This window comes from Dysidea avara, chromosome 1 (assembly GCF_963678975.1).
Source record: "Dysidea avara chromosome 1, odDysAvar1.4, whole genome shotgun sequence".
Classification (NCBI taxonomy): domain Eukaryota; kingdom Metazoa; phylum Porifera; class Demospongiae; order Dictyoceratida; family Dysideidae; genus Dysidea; species Dysidea avara.
Window position 1 is genome coordinate 1,493,813 of NC_089272.1, and position 20,596 is coordinate 1,514,408.

Consider the following 20,596-nt stretch of genomic DNA (forward strand, 5'->3'; position numbering starts at 1 on the left):
CAGTACTAGTGGATAGCTACAATACCATACTATTGATTTTGATTACTCAACCACTTTTCCAGGCAAACTCAAATGGTGGTTTCTGGGACATGGCTTAACAGGAATCGGTGTACTGGTGGATGGCCTGATATAGTTGGCCAAATGGTTTCTCAGTTTTGCTGTGTATCAGCCAGTAAAACCATATAATCTCATGTCTGCACTTTGACTGCAGGGGCGGATCCAGGAGCTGGCAAGGGGAGGGGCACAAACAGGCTAAGTTGTAGGTGGTTGGGATCTTTTGTCTCGGGCTAGATGGAATTCCCTTGCCTACCACCCCCCAGCACAAGAGGCAAGTGTGCTGGACATAACTGAAACTAACAATAGTAGGGACAACTAAAAGTCCCTGGGGCCAGATTATCTTGTTAGTTGCTGAAGCAGCAAATAATCACCTCTTAGTAGTGTCTCAATGATTTTTTTGATTTTTTTCCATTTTGGCCTTTGCAGGTGGTTATGAAGTCTTAAAAAGCTGTGTAAAAGGCTTTGAATATCTTAAACAACAGCAACACAATAATTATGTTAGAGGCGCTTAGTATGCACAATGGTTATGGGTGACAATTACACAGTTAGTTTGACTTTGGTTTCAGGTGGATTTGTAATAAATGCTAGCAAAATGTGCATATTTTTGTGAGTTTTATAAATTGTAAATTGTTCTTGGCCTGACATAAAGCTTAGTATTTTAATCAGAGGTATGGCTGGTTCCTGTTAGATATAATTTGTTGTGAGTGCACTATTCAATGTCTACATTAATATTATTAAATGACAAATACTACCATTTATTAAATGACAATAGGACTAATGTACTACAAGTTTTTTTGTGTATATATGTATATACAATGTAGCTATATATATAAATCTGTAGTTTTTAAAATGTGCACTATATTCAGTGTCAACCAGTATGATAATGTAGTTGGTTATACTACAGCTACAAAAGCAGGTTTATATGAAGGGTTATCATCCATCTGATTACTCCCAACTTTTGTTGCAACATATGATGGATTGTGGTCAGTTTTAATCATTTCATAATCACTCACTACATAATCATAATTATCATTTAATTGTCTCCTTCTCTGAGGCTGTAATTCTGCTCCACCATAAGCTGGATTGGGGTGAAGACGAGCAGTGCTGCCTGAACTTCTGTTTACTCGGTGTGGGTTTACGTATCTACTAACTTCATGATAGTCATTTAATTCTCTTGAAGAATCTGTCACATTTGATAACTTCTTGCAGTACACAGTGCTCACTATTATTAACAGTAGTACCACTATCAGTAGTAGCATAGTCAGTATGATAACACTGATAATCCATCCAGTGTTGGAGGCTATAGTGATGTGTATATAACACACACATTATAATTATTATTAAGTATTCTCTGAGCTTATAGCCATTATTTTCTATAATACATGTTGTGATCTAAGGCATGGTCTGGCAAAACGTTGCTATGGTTTTAGTTTTCACGATATTTTATGGCAAAGTCAGGGCATAGGTATCAATCATTCTATTGCTGAAACCTTCCCTAAGTAGAATAACTCGCCACGGCACAAGTACCGTATGTTATGTACTTTTACTGATTCACTTTGTAGTAACAATAGTCTATCTTTAAGTCTTTCAGTACAACTCCGTTGCAATTGCATTTTAAAAGCGCATAATAGAGCATTATACTTTTTTGCCCTCAAAAATGGCATTTTTGTTGTCCACGTAATTTCATATAGAGTGCTACGTCCTAGATCACAACATGTCTATATATACTGTACTTCTACTAAGACTATTGGAATTATGTTATTACATGTGAATGTCACTTTTAAACATACAATGAGAAATTGAAACTAATTATGTTTTAAAGCTTTGAACAAGGGACTGTGAAATATTATTTTGATAACTGCTTCTACATTGAGGCTTGGCCTATGTGAAAAGTGTTTGTTTTTAATTGTGGCATTTGTCAAATAACGATAATGGCTTTATGATGCAACCAGCAGGTACATTAGGTGATACAATACTGTGCAAAGTTCTTTTGGTATCTACTCCTTACAGCATGGAGTGCATTCCATGTGTTCGATACGTAGGCAATGAAATATGGATGTCCAGACATTTCATTTTAGATGAGATTGGCCAATTTGGTTAGATCCTATCCAGAAATAAAAGTGGTGTATACATATTATTCATTGTGGACTTGAGAGATCGTTGGCAATGGAAACATAACAAAATACATCAAAATTCAGATTAATATTGCTTGTATGACATTGCATTGTACTCTTTCAATGTTTAAAATGTCTTAGTATGATACGTAGGGTCTACAAACTTGTGTGTAATATGAAAATTATTTTACAACAAAAAAAAGCAAATTATGGTATATAATGTCCAAGTACTGATGACTAGAAAAAATTTTTATGACATTGTGTATATGCATTATACGTAGAGAGCTCTAGATCTAGTGGTCAATCTAACATAAAGTTCTGTTAAGCATCATTTGTGTGGTGAGGAATCTACTGTGTACACTAACAATCTGTAGCTATAATAACTAGCTCATTGGTATATTGTAACTACAATAGTCTCCACGCTACTAATTATTTATATAATCATACAGCAAAACTTCATTAATATAATGGATTTCTGTACCTGATGTTATTGGCTGTGTTGCACTTTCAGCGTTAAATAATTAATGTGGTTGTTGCATGTATATAGTTTGATGTAACTTAAGCTGTTAAGACTAAAATCCACTGCTAAGAGTCTTTCATAAAGATGTTCAAAAGATAACGATATTAGTGACCGAATTTGCAGAAAGGGGTCTTCCACACACATCCAATTCTATGAACTTGAAAGACCATAACTTAGTGTTCAAGTAATAGATAAGTTGGTACGCACTGCTGACCAAATTTCAAGCAATTAGCCTTTTCAATCTGAAGTTATGGATCATCAAAGTTGGTAAATTGGATGTGTGTGGAAGACCCCTTTTCACAAATCCGGTCATATTTCATATTGTAAACTTTGTAGTATGCTTGTAGATATAGTCAGTATAGTATACAAGCGCCTATAAATGGTCATCCTGGGTGTTGTATACGTACATCAAACAAACTGATGCATGGATGGATAGCGATTTATTCATCATGTTATTGGAGAAGGACTCACCCAACAGCACATGAATTAACTTCAAAGAGCATACAATGGCTTGTCTAATTAGAAAATATAGTGGTCAAATCTTATATCTATTTACTTACATTACCAAGTATGAAAACTCTTACACATTCAATATACTACACCTCTGTTGACTACACTATTGTGATATATATGGTTTCTAAATTTGAGCAAACAATTGCCAAAATGGTGCTTTTACTTGGCTTTTGTTTGCATACAGAAGTGCCCACTCAATCACGAATATAGTAAGGGTTACCCTTAACTGTAGGCAATCCTTATCGTGACATTTGCATGGGTCAATTTCTCAAAATACATTAACCTTTGTTATTTGCAGCTGATGTATGTGTAGGCTATATGAGGATATATGGATAGCACATAGAGAATGTTTTATATGCATTCATATAATTCTAAACAACTCAAATCACACAATGATTTATTACCTGATTTAGTGATAACTTGTACACTGGATGAGGGTCCAAGGTTCACTGATGAAAGAGTCATTTGCACTGTTGAGAATGGTGTCACTAATGGTGGTAGAGGTAATGACATAGATGACAACATGGTTGATGGTGATGATGACATGTCTGAAGGTGATTGTGGCACAGTACTAGTGGCTGTATTAAATGAGAGATACATAATATTATGAAATGACAAGTTTATGTTAGTCAAAGGAATCCAACAGAAATGAACTGAAACATCACAACACCAACAACTATAAAATTAATAGCCTATTAGTAACGTTTTGGCAAATATTTATGGACTATAATCAGTTATAACCACATACTGTGAACACAATGATAATAATGTAGACGATATGAGACAAACAGTTTGTATTACCTAAGAATATACGGGTGAAATAAAATCTCCCACTTGTAATTAATGTGGTTGTTGCATGTAAAGCACTATCAATGAACTCATGGCTCAAAGCTGAATACATTTCCAGGTCTAATGCTATGTCTACACAAAATAATATTGTTGTTGAGAGACTGTGTGTGGTTAATTGTTATAAACATGTTGTTTGTATCTTCAAGATGCTTTGATATTTGGACTAAACTGAAGTATCCGCCTATAAGTTTTACTTTTCAGGAGTTTTCATAACAGTTGTAATTTTCTAGAGATATACTAAAATACAAGCTATGCCTAAACACATTTTCATGGTATATGGTATATATTTTTAAGAAACAAGACAGGGTCAGCTGAGTGACACTATACATATGTCATGGAATATTTGACCACAATAATTATATTGTGTGTCAAAACTATCATGACACTGATCTCTAATACACTGTATAGCTACTGCCATAAAAACTTTGCAACCTGCTGCTAACCTTGACTAGCACAGAAGATGATTCTCATGACAATTTCTGAATTAGTGCCTATGTCAATATTCATCCCAACAATATCAGATGATAATGACCTTGTGTAGTTTTGACGTCCTCCATTAGAAGTTACCATAAAATTTCCTCTATTCTGTTGTGTTTGAACCAGATTATTTCCTTCCAATATTTGCACAGAGCTGATTTGTATGCGTAGTGTAGTTGATGTGGTGGAGCGAGGAACAAATATTATGAAATTTACCATCTGAACAGGAATCTGAAATTCTGTTGTTATTGTTTGAAGATTATTGAAATTGTTAGTATTCCAATTGTAGAAATGGTTGATGTTAGGATCACAGTCAAATAATGAATGAGAACTACACTGGTATACACCATCCATCAAGTTACACTGATCAAAACTACTATTGGAGCTGTCTGGAGGAGGAATAGTCAGTGTCGATGGCATCACAAACTGATAACCTGTAATAAAGGGTAAAATGCTAGATGACCATCAGCAAAATTATACCTACAGCTGAACTAACTGGCTGCTTTTAAATTCAAGTTACAACAGCTATAGCTACTTTACGTGCAGTGAACTATTTTCTATTTATTTTTTTATTATTAACACTTTACAGTGACCAGCACTGAAGGTCTACAACAACATGTGCTGCAGCCTTAGGATTTTCTTTTGATAAAGCTATTGTACCTGGCTATCAATTAGCTACAATGTAGCTAGCACGTTCTCACAGCAAGCTAGCGAGTTATAGCTAACTAATTAATGCCTCTGGGCAAACCAGCTGAGCTGACTGCCCAGTACCTAAACTTAAATCTTAAAATGCAATGATTAAAAGTCTTCAGTGGACTTCACATACCATTTCTGCAATAATTACAAACTGCAGTCACCAACTTTACCAAACATAAAATATAGCAACCGTACTTCATCATCTCGTAGTCTAAAATTAATGTTGTTGCACATAACATCGGTTTTATGTCGCAGCTCGTATCACAGTGTACGACTTTAAACAATCCCCGGAACCCCGGACACAACATACTAAACATGTGATCACTTAATCAACTCTCTAACTATAAATCAGTCAATCTCGATAGAGGACCTATGAGGGTGTGGCTTGCACTCGGGCTTGCAAGATTAAGGACGTTGTACTGATGAGGCAGTGAGGTGATGGACGCCGAGATCAGTCATTAGGACTCGATCGCATAAACAAGTAGCTAGACCGTGGCCTGTTTAATAGGCGAATGATGTAGCTATTTAATTATACTTAAGAACACGTTCAGTGAGTTCAAAGCGAGGACTGAGACATGCGAGACTGTATCTGTGACTGTGAAGTTTGTCACTTATTTTTTCAGTTTTGTTTATTTTGACTGGGTTGTACAAAAGAACAAGCCTGCAAACGTACGGCTCCCACAAACAAGAGGTCACACAAGGAAATTATTCAAACATCACACTAATTCGTATACAAGGTCTAATTTTTATAGTAGCTAACAGAGTAACTTGAATTCAATACCCCAATCTATTGTTGATTCTCCCTCTGTCAATGATTTTAAAACACTGCTGGACATGCAGACACTACAGTAATTGCTTATTTGATTTTGTATAGTAATTAGAATAGCTAAGTACATAATTTGTTTATGGATGTACAGGCATAAGCCTTTATCCTTAAAATACAAAAATACAAACACACGCATACAGCCGGTAACACAAGACATGATTAATACAAAAACACATATGGAACAATTTAGTACGAAAAATTGACAGACTGCTTTATTTAGTGAGGTGGATTAACTGAAAAATACATATTATAGTCTGCACATTTACTGGTCCTGTCATACAGCAGGATGACAAATCTCTGAATAATATGTGTACATGTTCTATTGGATCATTTGAATGTTTACAGTGTAGTTGTGAGCCCTGGCAGTGCATTTTCAGGTATTCCATGCTTTCTTTGTACTACGTATGTCCAACAAAGCTGGAAACATAACAGCCTGAATTTTAATATGCATAGCTGGGCAATGGATGATGCTACAGTGTTTGCATATTCACATTAGTCTTTAAGATTGGACCTTCAAGTATCATGTTTGCTAAGGCTAGCACAGGGCTGGCCCATAACCAGGATTCTTAGCAGGGCCCTTTTCTGTTTGGTGTACAGTGTATGTTTCTGAAACACATTTTGCATGGGAAGCATGCAAAAGCTAGGGAGTGTGGGGACATTCCCTCTAAAATAATTTTTGCATAATTCAGCAATTTTTGTTGAATTATTTTAATTAAAATATATTATAGTGTTGGAAACAACTGACTGTTACATATATTGAATATTTGATTGCTCTATTATAGTACCTTGATCTTGAGTGTAATGTACAAGTAAATTTTAACAGAGGGCGGTTAGTCTGAGGTACGTCACCAAATCCCCTCTAAATATTGGCCTGTAGCAGTAAGGGGTAAGAAGATCAACCCACTGAAAACCTCTGAAAAAGGTTTACCTTGTGCAAGGTTGATGGTATAATTGTCACTATCCAACTCACAGGCATTGGTGTGGGCCTTTGCCAGGGCCTCAAATGCCATTCAAATGTTTCTCCTTTCTTCTGAGCTCTTACATCAGTAATTGGATCTGAAGACACTATATAATAGCTACTGTGGCAGTAAATTACATTAGGTACCAAAATATTAATAAAATTTACTTGGTCAGAATTGTTTCCTTGCATAGACTATGTTTGCCAGATATACCTGTTTTGTATCAAATGTAGCTAGTTACCAGCCAAAACAATGATGTCATCCATCATGCACGTGCACCAAAAATTGATCATAACTGGCCATATATTTTGGAAAGCTAAATCTTTTTTTTTTGGGACTGGAGTTTCCAATGGGCTGTCATTCCTGTCAGAAAAAATCTGTTTCAAGCATGATATATGAAGGTCCCAATCTAAAACACCCACGTTAAGACACAAACCCTGCAGCACTTTCCATTGTCCAGCTGTTCAAATTCAGGTTGTGACACCGATTCCAGGTTGTTGGGTGTGGTCAGCATGGAATACCTGAAATGCCAGAGCTCACAACTGCACTGTTACTATTGTATCATACACCAAATGATCCAATAGAACATGATACACACATTATTCAGATATTTGTCATAACAGGACTAGTAAATCCATGTAAAAACAGCCAAACTGTATAAAAGAGTGCAACCTTCCCAAACTGTATAAAAGAGTGCGGCCTTCAAAAAGCCTGGGTACAAAAGTGAAATCAAAGGTGGCAGCCATGAAATGGCTGCAATGATGTCAATGACAATATCACTGTAAAGTGCTAATAATAATAAGTTTTATTAATGCACAAATTAAAATTTATTGTCATCAACATCATTGCAGCCATTTCATGGTTGCTACCTTTGATTTCACAACTTTTTCAACCAGGCTTTTTGAAGGCCGCACCCTTTTTATGCAGGTTGGCTCTATAACAACAGAGAGAGCTAGTTGTCAGGGAGGTCATGTATGGGGCAGTCAGTGTTAGAGGGATTTGTATGGCAGTGAAACAGGTATGATAGTAGTATATAAACTACAAAATCTGTAAACTGTAGAATTCATGTATGTAATAAGACAAGGTTCATCATATTTTTGTATTGCCTTTCTAATGATTTTAGTGATTTATCTAACAATGGGTGGGGCTTCCAATGGCCTTATTAACCAGATAGCTATGTTTATCACTACATGTTTATACATGCAATGGTTTTCTTATAGTCTAATGCACTACTGTGAAGTTTACCTTGACCATATGTACAGTACATGTATATAATACAGGATGTTATATAGGGGATAGCAATTATGGTTGAATAGATATTTCCTATACAGTATGTGTTCTTACCTTTAACACTTCTTAAATGAATTAAAGTATATGAGATCATCTACATGATTGCATGCATAAAACACCAAATGAGTTCACAAGTGATGAGAGTCTAACAATGCAGTCACTCATAGTTATACAGCTGTCACAACAGTGGTCTCGGTAGAAATACTACACACAGAGTATGTTTTGGCCATGTCTGCTAAACCGAAATAGGTAAATTAGTGTAATTCTATATCATGTGGTAGAGAGTTCATGTTCAGTTTGTCATTTTCTTTGTTTACTGTGTAATTAAACATTTCTATTTTATTAATGCAGTTGAGTGGACGGAACCTATCAAAGGGGGCGTGGTCTGTATTGGTCTAATATCCAGATTTGTTTGTAAGGTGGTCCTCTACCTCTGTGCCAAATTTGGTGCTTTTGTCACTAAAACGCACAGTTTTATAGCTAATCCACTTCACACTTCATTATATTAGAGTATTTTGAAAGTCTTTCTATCATATACAGGGGTGTACGCAGGAATTTTGAAAAGGGGTTTCCACTACAGCTAAATGACTGTTATATTAGAGTAGTTTATATTACCTGACTGCTCTATTAGAGTATCTCAATCTTTTCACCAAAATCATAATTCAGAAAAATGCTGTAAGTGTTGTTACCATGTTAGAAACTATTATTTAACTAAGGTAAAAGTTTAAAATGTATCCTGTTCCATGATAGATTCCAGATTCTGGAAACCTGAAGTTTCAATTTCTTAATGTTTCAAGTAGTGTATAAAATCCAAAGGGGTTTCCTGAAACCCCCTCGGTATGCCCCTGATATAACAGAGGTAGCTATACTGAGAGATGATTGATGCATAGAAATGTCTTTAGTTGTTGATCAGTTAACTATCTAAACAATGAAATCCCTACAAGTGGTTCATATGGCAGTATGTGATAGTAATCCTTTTCTATGTCGCATTGATTTTCTTTAACATGATTCATTATAAGAGAATTCATTAGCTCATACAGTGCACATAATAGTTGTCCTCAAGGCAAACCCTTCAATTTTTCTTCAAACAATCACTGTTTACTGTAAAAAAATTTAAATCCAAACCTGGCCGACAGCTTTATTACAGAACTTCTCAGCCGTACAGGGACAAAGCAACAGGCATTGTACAAAAACAAAATAAACACCTTAATACAGAGACCCCACATCCTTTATCTATTCAGCCTGTTGCTTCTTCTATTAATTCTTTCTTTGTTAACAGCCCATTTTTGTGGAACACCATACCTCATGCAATTCTTCAGATTAAAAAGTCGCCTTTATTCCATTCAGCCCTCCATTGTTTTCTTTTCTGATTTTTATTTTGTTCAGTGTTGTTGTTGTGTACTCATATTAAGACACCTCAACCCTCATGAGACACACGCATTGGATTATTGTTTCACGCATGGTTTTCCATCTCACGCATTGCAATTCCTGGAAATTATGTTCTCGTGTAAGTTGATTTCACTTCAAACCACTTTGCAAGCACTAAACAGTGCTCTAATGGCTAAAAATGGAGAGGAATAACTGAAAATAGCCAAAGAAAGTTGAAACATTTTCTAATAAGACGAGACCTCATGCATAAGTAAGCAAATCTCAACCTCAGGTCTCACTCCAAGTGCACTTTCTAGGTTGAGCATTATTTGGTAGAACAAATTAAGCCTCGGTTGCTTCCTTCTCTTTGCTAGGGGTAATCAGTTGAGCTGTTCCAGCATGGCTATACCTTGACTTCAGCAGCTAACAATTTGGATAAAATTGACTTGTTGCTACTTCTCTAATAGATGACTACTTTCAGTGTTGTAGACCTATGCATAAGGTATACTGTAACAAACATTAAGTGGGATTCACTCTCTCAATGTTCTAGAAGTGTCATATGCTGTAGTATGTTTTATCTGTATGGTCAAATGATGAAACAAAAAGGACTCTACCATCTGAATGTCAACGTAAACTACTGAACTGTTGCCATGTAGTAATCATATTGAAAGCACTATAGATTGTGGGAGTGGGAAAAGGGCTTAAGATACACATAATAATTACTCTATTCAAGAATAAGTAAAGACTACAATTTGATTTGTGTGATTATTAAAGCACCTCAAGTTGATTTTTTAAGATATAAGTAATGGTAGTACAAACACGCACTGTTTCCATAGTAGTAGTTATCTGCCTATTCTTGTCAGCGCGGGTTTCATGTTTTTCTTTACTTGGCATAAGTTTTATGCCTATGATTACAGTGACCAACATACATCTTAAATAGTTGCATTACAAACCCTACAAAATTAAGAACTGAGGAAAATATGGTAGAGTGAAAACCCAGTCACCAAAGATTTCCTGACAGGGTAGCTGCATTAGAAAGGTCACTTTGTACACAGATGACACATTAGGGGATGATCATTGCGTTTAGACAAGTGGCAGTGAACTTTTGAACAGATTTAACTGTATTGGATATTGTGCCAGCAGTCATATTCTTAAGTAAAATAAACTGATCCCAATTGACATACTCTCCTAATGCTATCAAACAACCTTCCTTTATTCAAAATAGTCTAATAGAACAGTCAATCACTCTAATAGAACAATCACTTTTACAAAGCTGTAAATAGCTTAGCTACTTAATTTAGTAAAATATCTAAAATACTGTAGGCAACACTGGGGATCCCCCTAAATAAAATCCATATCTCTGTTACATGCATGCTTCAAAATCCACTGTGCAAATTTCACTATCAAAGCTGGCTACCCTATTCTGGCTTTGGCCTGCTCCACTTGCACCCCTGCTCCATAATATTATTGAAAATTAGCTTGTAATACAGTACACTAGCTAGCTGTTGGAGGTATTTTGTAACTAGGTACATTACTAACTCTATTACAGGAAACACCATGCACAGCACACCAGTTCCTGACCTGTTACACCAAAAGTGCATACATCCAGGTAAGAAACATTCACTATCATCCAATAGGATAAGTTTTGCAGTTTATATCAGAATGTCACCATAAATTATTTACTTATTTGACATTTACAAATTTGAACAATTGCAAATTAAATGATCCTTAAGTATATCAAGAGATGAAACTTGATAATGTGATTGTCAAGTTGGTTATTTAATTGTAAATGGAAAGGAGTTTAAAGATTAGAGGCCAGAAACTGAAGTACTTGGTCACATAGGCGGCGGAAAGGGGGGGGCTAGGGGGCTAAAGCCCCCCCTCAGAATGATATCACACGAAATTATCTTTCTTGGAGTGGGGCTGAAAACCGTGATAAAGATCGAGATACTCTAATAGAGCAGTCACTCTAATAAAGTAGTCAGTGTGTAGCGAGCTATGTAAGGATTTTTATGTAGTTTATCAGCTAGAAATGGTAGCTGGTGAGGTGGAAAGTTCTTGTGAGTTGGTTGTGACCTTTTTTTTTTTTTTTTTTTTTTTTTTTGGTCTCACCTTACCAAACTATAGAAATAAGTCTGGGTCAGCTCAGCGGAGCCCCCCCCTCATATCAACTACTTCCTCCGCCGCTGCTTGGTCATGATGGTAAGTAGCTATATTTCTGTTGGTGTTATGGCTACAGGACAGCCACCCCAGGATGTGAGCAGTTGCAGGACGAGTATAGAGTCTCACAAAATACACTTGATATTGAATACACAATTGCTTTTAGTTAACTGCAGTTCGCAAGGTGTCTGAGGCAGCCCTAGTTAGATGTCTCTTGCACAATCTTCATTATTATTATTATTTGCATGTTAAATGATAATGGATCACGACGACGGCGTTGACTCGAATGGAGGGCAGAGCGCAAAACCTCTGATCAACCTTATAACTCTTCCTGCTGAGTTACTAGTTCACATCCTGTCGTTTTTGCCCATGACACGTGACATTGTAATGCTGCGATATGTTTCACGAAGATTTTGGAGTATTTGTGAAATTCCGTCTTTGTGGCGACAGTTTGTCTGGCCACATTTCCATGCTCGCGAAGAACGTTGTGTGGAGAATGTTTTGGAGAGTTTCTTTTCCCGATCACGTGATGCCCTCCAAGATAAACACTTTGTTAGAATATTGTAGTAACCTCGTGGAGCTTCATTTACCAACAACTCTATTGAGTCCTGACCAATTGAGGACAATTATACAGCCTCTGGAGAAGCTAGTCTGGCGGCGCCCGCCTTTATTCTATGCGAAGGGGCGGGCGCCGACAGACTATGGAGAAGCTACATAGACTTTTTATTCCATGGACGAGTCAAGTTCCACACATGACTCTAGCTGAACTTCTTGCTATTTGTAGCAGACTGAAGGAACTCACAATAGTAGAATCAGCTCCAAGTGATGGAATTTCATGTGAAATCATTTTACCTGAGTGGGCAAAGATAGGATTTGTACCACAGGTATTGAATGTTATCATAGCATTGAATGTTATAACCAGATGTACCACAATAATTTGGGCAGGGTTCTTAAATAAGCATTGGTTACACTAGTTCACCTCCCAACCACACTGGTTACTTTAAATTGTATAAACGTGCTAAAGTTCCCATGGATCTTTCTCCTCTACTACCAGACTTTCAATTACAGTTTGGTCAATCGTGTACCTTACCATTCATACAGGCCAGCAAGTATGGGTTGAAGATGTGCCTTTTATTGCTAACTGACTATGTAAGTGGCAGTATAGTACAATACAAAGCAGCAGTGCTTAAAATTAGTAAGGTTCTCTTCAATCATTGGAATAGTGATATTGATAGTCTTTCCTTTGTGACTTATTTTAATGCTTCATATTGTCATTTCAATGCTGGACACCTAGAACAACTAGCCTTGGCTTGTCCTAACCTAAAGGAACTGAACATAACAAATAATCCCAACTGTTTGAAAAACCTTCAAGGTTTACATGTGATTGCTACTTGCTGTCAAAATCTGCAAGGACTAAATTTACTTATGATGTCAGTTAAAAATGTGAAGATTCAAGTAAAGTTGTGGAAAATCTTAACCGAAATGAAGTTTTCTTATCTAGCTATTGATTTGTGTGCTGCCCTATTACCTCATGGGATAGATGAAGAAACTACAGGAACAATTGTTGACTCTTACCGGAAATGTTCCAATTTGAAAGCATTAGATGTGAGAACAATGCATTAGATATGAGAACAATGCATGACTGTGATCAATGTGATGATAGTAGGTATGGAGAGGCAGAAATTGTACTATTATCCAACTTTACATCACTCATTCATGCATATCTCAACAGTTTTTCCATTCCTATAAAACACATTCTCAGCAGCTGTAAAATGTTCAAGTATTTAGTATTTTTATGCTGGGAGTTTCATCCATCATGTTCATTACAGCTGAATTACAACTTAGAACAGTTAATAATCAAATCAACTATGGCTGATATTCCAGACACTATTATGGGATACATTTCAGCTCATGGTGGACTGACACATGTTATCTTACAGGTGAGATCAGTAACATTTGATGGCATTACGACACTCATAGGAAACTCTCCAAACCTCGTGAAATGTCACATTGTTGCATGCGACATAATGCATATGGCATAATGCATATGGCATTAAGTACTCTACAAGATTTCAACCAGGCACTTGAAAAGAAATTTTCCAACAGAAAACTCTTTTCTTGTGGTAGTTACTATTTTGACAGATACTTTCAGAATTTCCTGACCACGCGTATAATGGCACAGAGCTTTGGTACCCCCATACAGAGCTCATTTCATTGTGGTCCCATATTCCACGTATCAGAGAGTTAGTTTTCTGAACTGAATCTCTGTCTGAACACTAGCCCAATGCATCAGCTACTATAGTCTGTTGCATAATAGCAAGAGTTAGTAATAGTAACTATATGACTCTTGGTAATTTATTAATCTTGCATGTACCATCCAAATTTAGATGGACTTTTATAGTATTTACTATTTCTAGGTATACATTTGTTTACAAATAATCGAGTGACATATTAATCATTCTTCCCTGTACCATCAACTAGATCTGGAACAATTTACCCATCGACCTCGTCACATGTTTAGACCAATCCAAAGTAAAACTAACTGGACAATCATTTATATGACCGTGCATCCTGGCTCTCTATTACAGACATTTTAGGACCCAGAATTTTTGGCCATTTTTGCTGCAATAGCTACAAAGTTTTTCCTCTTTCAGAGGTGAAAAATGTATTGACCAGACCTGTTGGGACCAAAATATTTGGAGGTTTTTTCTATTGTGTTCTAAACATAATACAGTTAGGGAGGTTATGAGTCAACCACAAATACTAATTTAATTAGGTTTAATACATACATATAATGAATGCTCCTGCTTTTGAAGTTCAGAAAACATTACTTGTGACCCTAATTAAAGTAATTAAATGTGGAAATGATTGAACTATGATATAGTACAAGTTAAGCAGTTATAAAATTTATTTGCAATGTGAAATTGTGGAGCTCAGAAGGAAATTGTCTAAAGTAGTGTTTATTTAAAGCCTCGTAAATCTCTTTTGCTAACACGTTAGTTTACTAAGATGTTAGCACATAAAAATAATTATAATTTTGAAACTTTCTGCACAAATTGTACTTCTCATGACATTTAGTCATTTATTTTGTGATAGAAAACCATCATAAATGACCTTTGGTGATCTTTACTAACAGCTTTTCACAGACTCTAGGACTTGAACGATTTTCAGCATGTATGGTAACCAAATGATTGATGTGTAGTCAAGGATAGATCTTGAACATACTTTGGTAACAGACGGCTTTGATGTTAACAAAGAAGACATGAGTTTAGGTTTCACTGGAGAAAACTCTTGGTGTTGTTAGCCTTTGTTTTGATCCGACTACATTCTTTGTTAGCTGGTCTGTGGTAAATGTAACTCCTATAGTATTTAGCATCAGGTACTTTTTAATCTTTTCAGTTTGTATGTAGTGATGGGGTTTGCTTTATTTGTGGCTCACTTTTGGAGGCATTTAACATCATCTTTATGGGTGTAAGAGTACAATATAACTTTATGCTGATAAGCATGATGTACTTTTGTATTCAACATTCACAACACCAGATAATTGTCACCAGTTAAATTGTCACCAGTTACAACCCTGTAGTAGGTCATTTATAAAACATAGGAACAGTAGAGGAGCTAGGACAGAATCCCGAGGTACTCCTGAGGTCACATTGGTTGTAGAACTGTAATGTCTACATGACAAGCTCTTTGAGTTAAAGGTTCACTAGCTAGGATATAAGGTTACCTTGTTTGTGAATTAAACAGCTTTGTCAAAAGCCTGGTAGGTATATTGTCTGGGCCATTGACTTTGTGAGGATCTAGGTTATCTAAGATCTAGGTTAACTAATAAATTCTTTACTCCGTACATGTCAATATAATATTATAGTGATTGGAACAATATCTGAAACGGGTGATTCTTCCAAGGTTGGTGCATGGTTTAACAAATTTTGCCTCCAATGTTTGCCCTCCAGTGCCAAACTAATAAAGCAGATAAAAGCAAAAACAACAAAAAATGACACTGAAAACAGATGAAACATAATCGTTGAGCATTATTTTGTACCTTTTTGAGGAGGGTCTGTATGCACTGAATCAGTTTGGGATTGTGGTGGAATATCACTGTTATTATATCCTTTCTGTGGGTTTTAACATAAGACCATAATTTTTTTTGGGATATGTACATTCTCAACTAAGGATAACACATAATTGTTGTAAGCAATGCAACGTGCATTTTGAGACTTCTTTCTTTAATACACTTGCCAGTGGTTGCATGGGAACTTTGTGAGGTTGTACAATGGACAAATTCCATAATAAGGCTTTATAGCATATAATAATAACTGTTGCCCCTAGCAACCTGAATTTCCCATTATTTTTAGGTGATAATGTCTAAAGTAACTTCTCTAAAATTTTGAAAGGATAGCATATATATGTCATAAGATATGGCATTTTGAAATTTGTGATTTTCCCATACATATCTATGTAAGGGGGCTACAGTTGCCCCTTCTGGGCAATCACAAAAATGAGGTATTTCAACATATGCAAAAACCAAAAATTCAAAAGTACATATATCTCAATTTTATATAATTTGTAGGTGTGAATGTCAACAATAATCTCTCCAAGTTTTAAATGGATAGTGTATATAGGTCATAAGATAAGACATTCTTTAAATCCCATGATTTGTGTGATTACCGAGAAGGGGCAACTGTTGCCCCTCTCATTGACAATGTATGGGAAAATTGCAACTTCAAAATATCATATCTCATGACTTATATATGCTATCCTTTTAAAACTTGGAGAGGTGACTTAAAACATTGACACCTACAAATAATGTTAAATTCAGGTTGCTAGGGGCAACGGTTGATTTTTTCGTTATTATGAAATTTGTCTATTGCAGGATAGGTGCTGCCATGGTTTCTTTTTGCTATTTAAATTCCTGGATTTGGACAAGCCATTGTCACAAGACTTTTACGACCAACAAAATCAAACATTCATAACACTTAATACCTCATTCACCATCTACATACATGCAGTGTGGCTGTTTATTGAGGTTTGTACCTTTTGGAAAATAAATCATAATTTTTTGCAGCAATAAATTAAATGTACAATAGGAGTGGCCATATATGGCACACATTGTATTATACATAATGGCACATGTAAAAGTACAGCATACAGTTGTATAGTAAGACTGTCACCGTGTAGTTGCTGTTTAACATCATTTAATGTATCAGTGTTACAAAATGTAGTTGCTACAGACCCATTGACTTTATTGTTGTACTGGAGAGGCACTTGCTTTACTCTGTATACCTGCAATAAACAATGTGATCACTGGCAAAGGATTTCATGTTACACAGCAATGCATTTACTGTTGTAATTATACTTCAATATTATTGAAGTAGTTAACCTTGATGAACAAACTTCTACTGCTTGTGTGCCACACCATTTACAAGTCTTACTTATTGTATAAATGATTCATTGGCCTTTTAATACAGTTGCCCTGCAGTCCTCAAAAAAAACAACATCTTAGCCACCAAATTTGTAAAATTAAGTGCTTTGTAGTTTTTAAATATAAAATACAACCTTTAGCTTTCAAAAGTTGTTAGTGCCCAAGTAAAAACAACTTGGCTGTACAAGAAGAGTGTGTCAGTGGAAAAATAGCATAGATGGCAGAAAGGAGGGTCAGTCCCCTTGATCCACAAAGGGGAGGCTTAGCCCCACTCAGAATGAAATAATGATATATACTTTAATAGAATGTTCAAATATCCTAATAGAATAATCAAGCGCATCATACACTGTAACAAAGTGTTCCAAAAAAGATGTCTGAAATGAAAAAAAAAATTTATAGTGGGATCTATTATAGTAACTGCATCTCCTCCCTTACCAACTGTACCAACTGTCTCCAGACACATAAAGTTTAACCTTATACACAGATACAATAACACTATTTGTGCCTAAAAATAGATTCTGGTGAACTTTTGAGATACCATGAAACTGCTACAGCTCCATAACCCTGCTGCCAGAGATTCTATACTCTGGTAAGCACCCCTTCACTTCAACTTCTTCCTCCACCACTAAGCAATAGTGACTGCCATTTAATATATAGTTAGAATTGTGTAATCGTTCAAAGTATTCTAATTAGTGAACTTTGCGTGAATAAATAACTCTAGAAGGTCTAATTATAGCTACTAATAGTAAGAACATATACAACTCCAGAGAATAGACTACTTGACACATTCATCTTGCTAACTTTGTTTATTACTACCAACCATAATAATTATTATGACTGATTATCCATATGGTTGGCTAGAATACAGTTACTCCATGAGTTGATGAAGTCTGTGAGCAACAACTTTCAGTCGAGTCTGATATTGTACATATACATATTGGTACAAAGCTCTAACATATAGATTAATAATAATAGTTAGATGTCAAGAACTAGAGTTCTATGGACCAGATTAAGAAACTTTGAAGGCCCTGGGCTGTAGCGCCTGAGTGCAGCAAGGATGCTACTACGTAAGGGCCTGAGGGTTTTATAAATCCATTGGTTCTTGACGTCTAACTTATTTACACTACAACAACTCGTTATTGTACCTTAAGTTGACAGTTGCTTGTAAACAAGAAATGTATCATCAATTACTAGAAACAAGCTGTCTACACCTCCCTCTAATTCAGCATGATTGTTGCTACCCATTTAATGCCCATGGGTTGCCAATGTTGCTATGTTTCAAAGTATAACTAATTGGACTACAGCTCACTGTTGTGCCTAGACTGCTGCTTGTAAACAAGAAATGCAGTGTTGATTAGTATAAACAAGTCCACTTCACCTCCCTCTAATTCAGTATGGGTGTTACTATTCATTTAAATGCCCATGAGTTGCCAATGTTACAGGTGCGTGCTACATTTCGAAGTACAACTAATTTAATTTACCAGAAGGGAAGGAACAGTACAAAAGGCACAAGCCTACATGAGGCACTGTCAAAATGCAAACCACAACTCAAACACAAACATGACTAAACAAACAGCAGTAACAATCATTAAATAAAAAATGTTTATAAGCAATGTGACAAAATGCATAATGGTGGTCAATTCTCAATAATTATGTTGAGGGGAACTTGGTTTCAAACAAAACAAACATGTGCAAAGAAAGAAAAATGTCTGGCATTAATAATTATTGTAGATGGCAGATGGATAAGAGTGAGCTAATGGCTACGTGTTGGCATATTGTTGTATGTACAATATAGTTCAGAAACGGAATGGAACCAGTATGGTGAATGACCTGTACTGCAACTCATTGGATTACAACTCATTGTTGTGCTTAGACAGCCTTTGTAAACAAGAAATATAATGTTAATTAGTACAAACAAGCCCATTACACCTATCTCTAATTCAGTATGTCTGTTAATAGCCATTTAAACACCCATGCATTGCCGATGTTACAGGCATATAATTGCTGTGTTTTGTATTGTATAAGAGCATTGGACATGAGCGTGGCACTATGTGATTTAGAGACAACATTTTCAGCCAATCAACTTTCAGTATCAAACTTTTTGTAGTCTATATGTCTATAGAGTTACCCTAATTCATTTTCATTGTGATACAAAATTAATGTTGTTTGCAAAAATTATAGGATTTTTTCTACCTGAATTAGTTACTCAAGTATGACTTGCAATTGTACCTACCAGCCAGGCACGTGGCTTGTGCCTTTAACACTGCTTTCAACAAAGACACATCAAGCATATGGATGGCAATAATATTATGTTCTGTTGCTACAAGTCTGTAAAAGGTTGAGATACTAGCTCTAATAGAGCAGTCACATAAAAAGTTAAAGTATAAAAGATATTTGCATGAAAATTAAGTGTAAATAAGGTAAATAGATATAATTACTCATAACTAAAAATAATAAACTCTAATGTTAAACATGACATCATACAATACTGCAGCATATAATAACATTAACTATATAGATGTACATAACTTAGGAATGAACAATAAATAGATCATTGAAAACATCCACTGACAATCACGAAGTGTGATCACTAATAACATAGTGTTGTTCCGGTATCAGCTATTTATGACAGTTCTAGTTCCAGTTTAGGAACCATATTCTTTAAAATTACAGTTCCAGTTCTAGTTCTGGAACCATAATCTTTAGAATTACAGTTCTAGTTCCAGTTCTGGGACCATAACTTTTAAAATTGCAGTTCTAGTTCCAGTTCTGGAACCATAGCCTTTTAAATTACAGTTCTAACGGGAACAACATTTAGAGTTATTCTTTAATTTATAGAGTAACACTGAAGTATTACCAAAAGCCCATAATGAATTATGGACACTCATTATTAAGTTGTATATTATGCTAGTCTTGCCAGGTTTAAATGTTTCATGTACAGTATGTATGTAGCTAATACTGTAGTTATCAGCATTATTATACAAATAACCGTAACACTAACACTATATAGGGTGGTACTAAAAGATCTGTAGCTAATCATCAAACACTGAACCAGACATAACAATGTGACTGAGCCAGCATTGCATTTGGCATTCTGTTCTAATATTATAGCTAATCATTTGTTTCAAGCAGTGTTTTAGCACCTGCATACATGGTTGTAATACATACAGCTTTTATGAAATTATATACTACATTGTGTGCTGCTGTCAGCAGACAAAATTCTGGTCTTGAAAAGAGTATAAAATCTCATTGGCAAAAACTATTATGGTTATGACCAATTCCAGTTCCAGTATTAATTCCAGTACTTGATCAAATTTCTTTTACAGCTCTAGTTCCAGTTTTGAA

The 20,596-nt window shown here is 35.6% G+C and overlaps 2 protein-coding genes across 2 annotated transcripts in view; both read right to left on the reverse strand.

Moving 5' to 3' along the window:
• LOC136252321 (uncharacterized) overlaps nucleotides 1–20,596 on the reverse strand; it is a 300,257-nt gene that overhangs the window by 252,801 nt on the left and 26,860 nt on the right. The gene's annotated exons all lie outside the window — the stretch shown is intronic.
• LOC136246541 (uncharacterized) lies at nucleotides 919–4,568 on the reverse strand. Its single transcript, XM_066038058.1, has 3 exons — nucleotides 4,497–4,568; nucleotides 3,609–3,782; nucleotides 919–1,357 (listed from the first exon to the last, which is right to left on the reverse strand). The coding sequence occupies exons 1-3, from the start codon at nucleotides 4,558–4,560 to the stop codon at nucleotides 951–953; spliced, it is 645 nt and encodes a 214-aa protein (XP_065894130.1). The 5' UTR covers nucleotides 4,561–4,568; the 3' UTR covers nucleotides 919–950.

Bases quoted from the DNA above. Each gene is read 5' to 3' on its own strand.
- LOC136246541 (XM_066038058.1), bottom strand. From the start codon at position 4,560: ATGAATATTGACATAGGCACTAATTCAGAAATTGTCATGAGAATCATC. The intron at 3,783-4,496 runs GTTAGCAGCAGG...CATTTAATACAG, and splicing joins CATCTTCTGTGCTAGTCAAG to CCACTAGTACTGTGCCACAA. The intron at 1,358-3,608 runs GTAATAAATCAT...ACATCACTATAG, and splicing joins ACAAGTTATCACTAAATCAG to CCTCCAACACTGGATGGATT.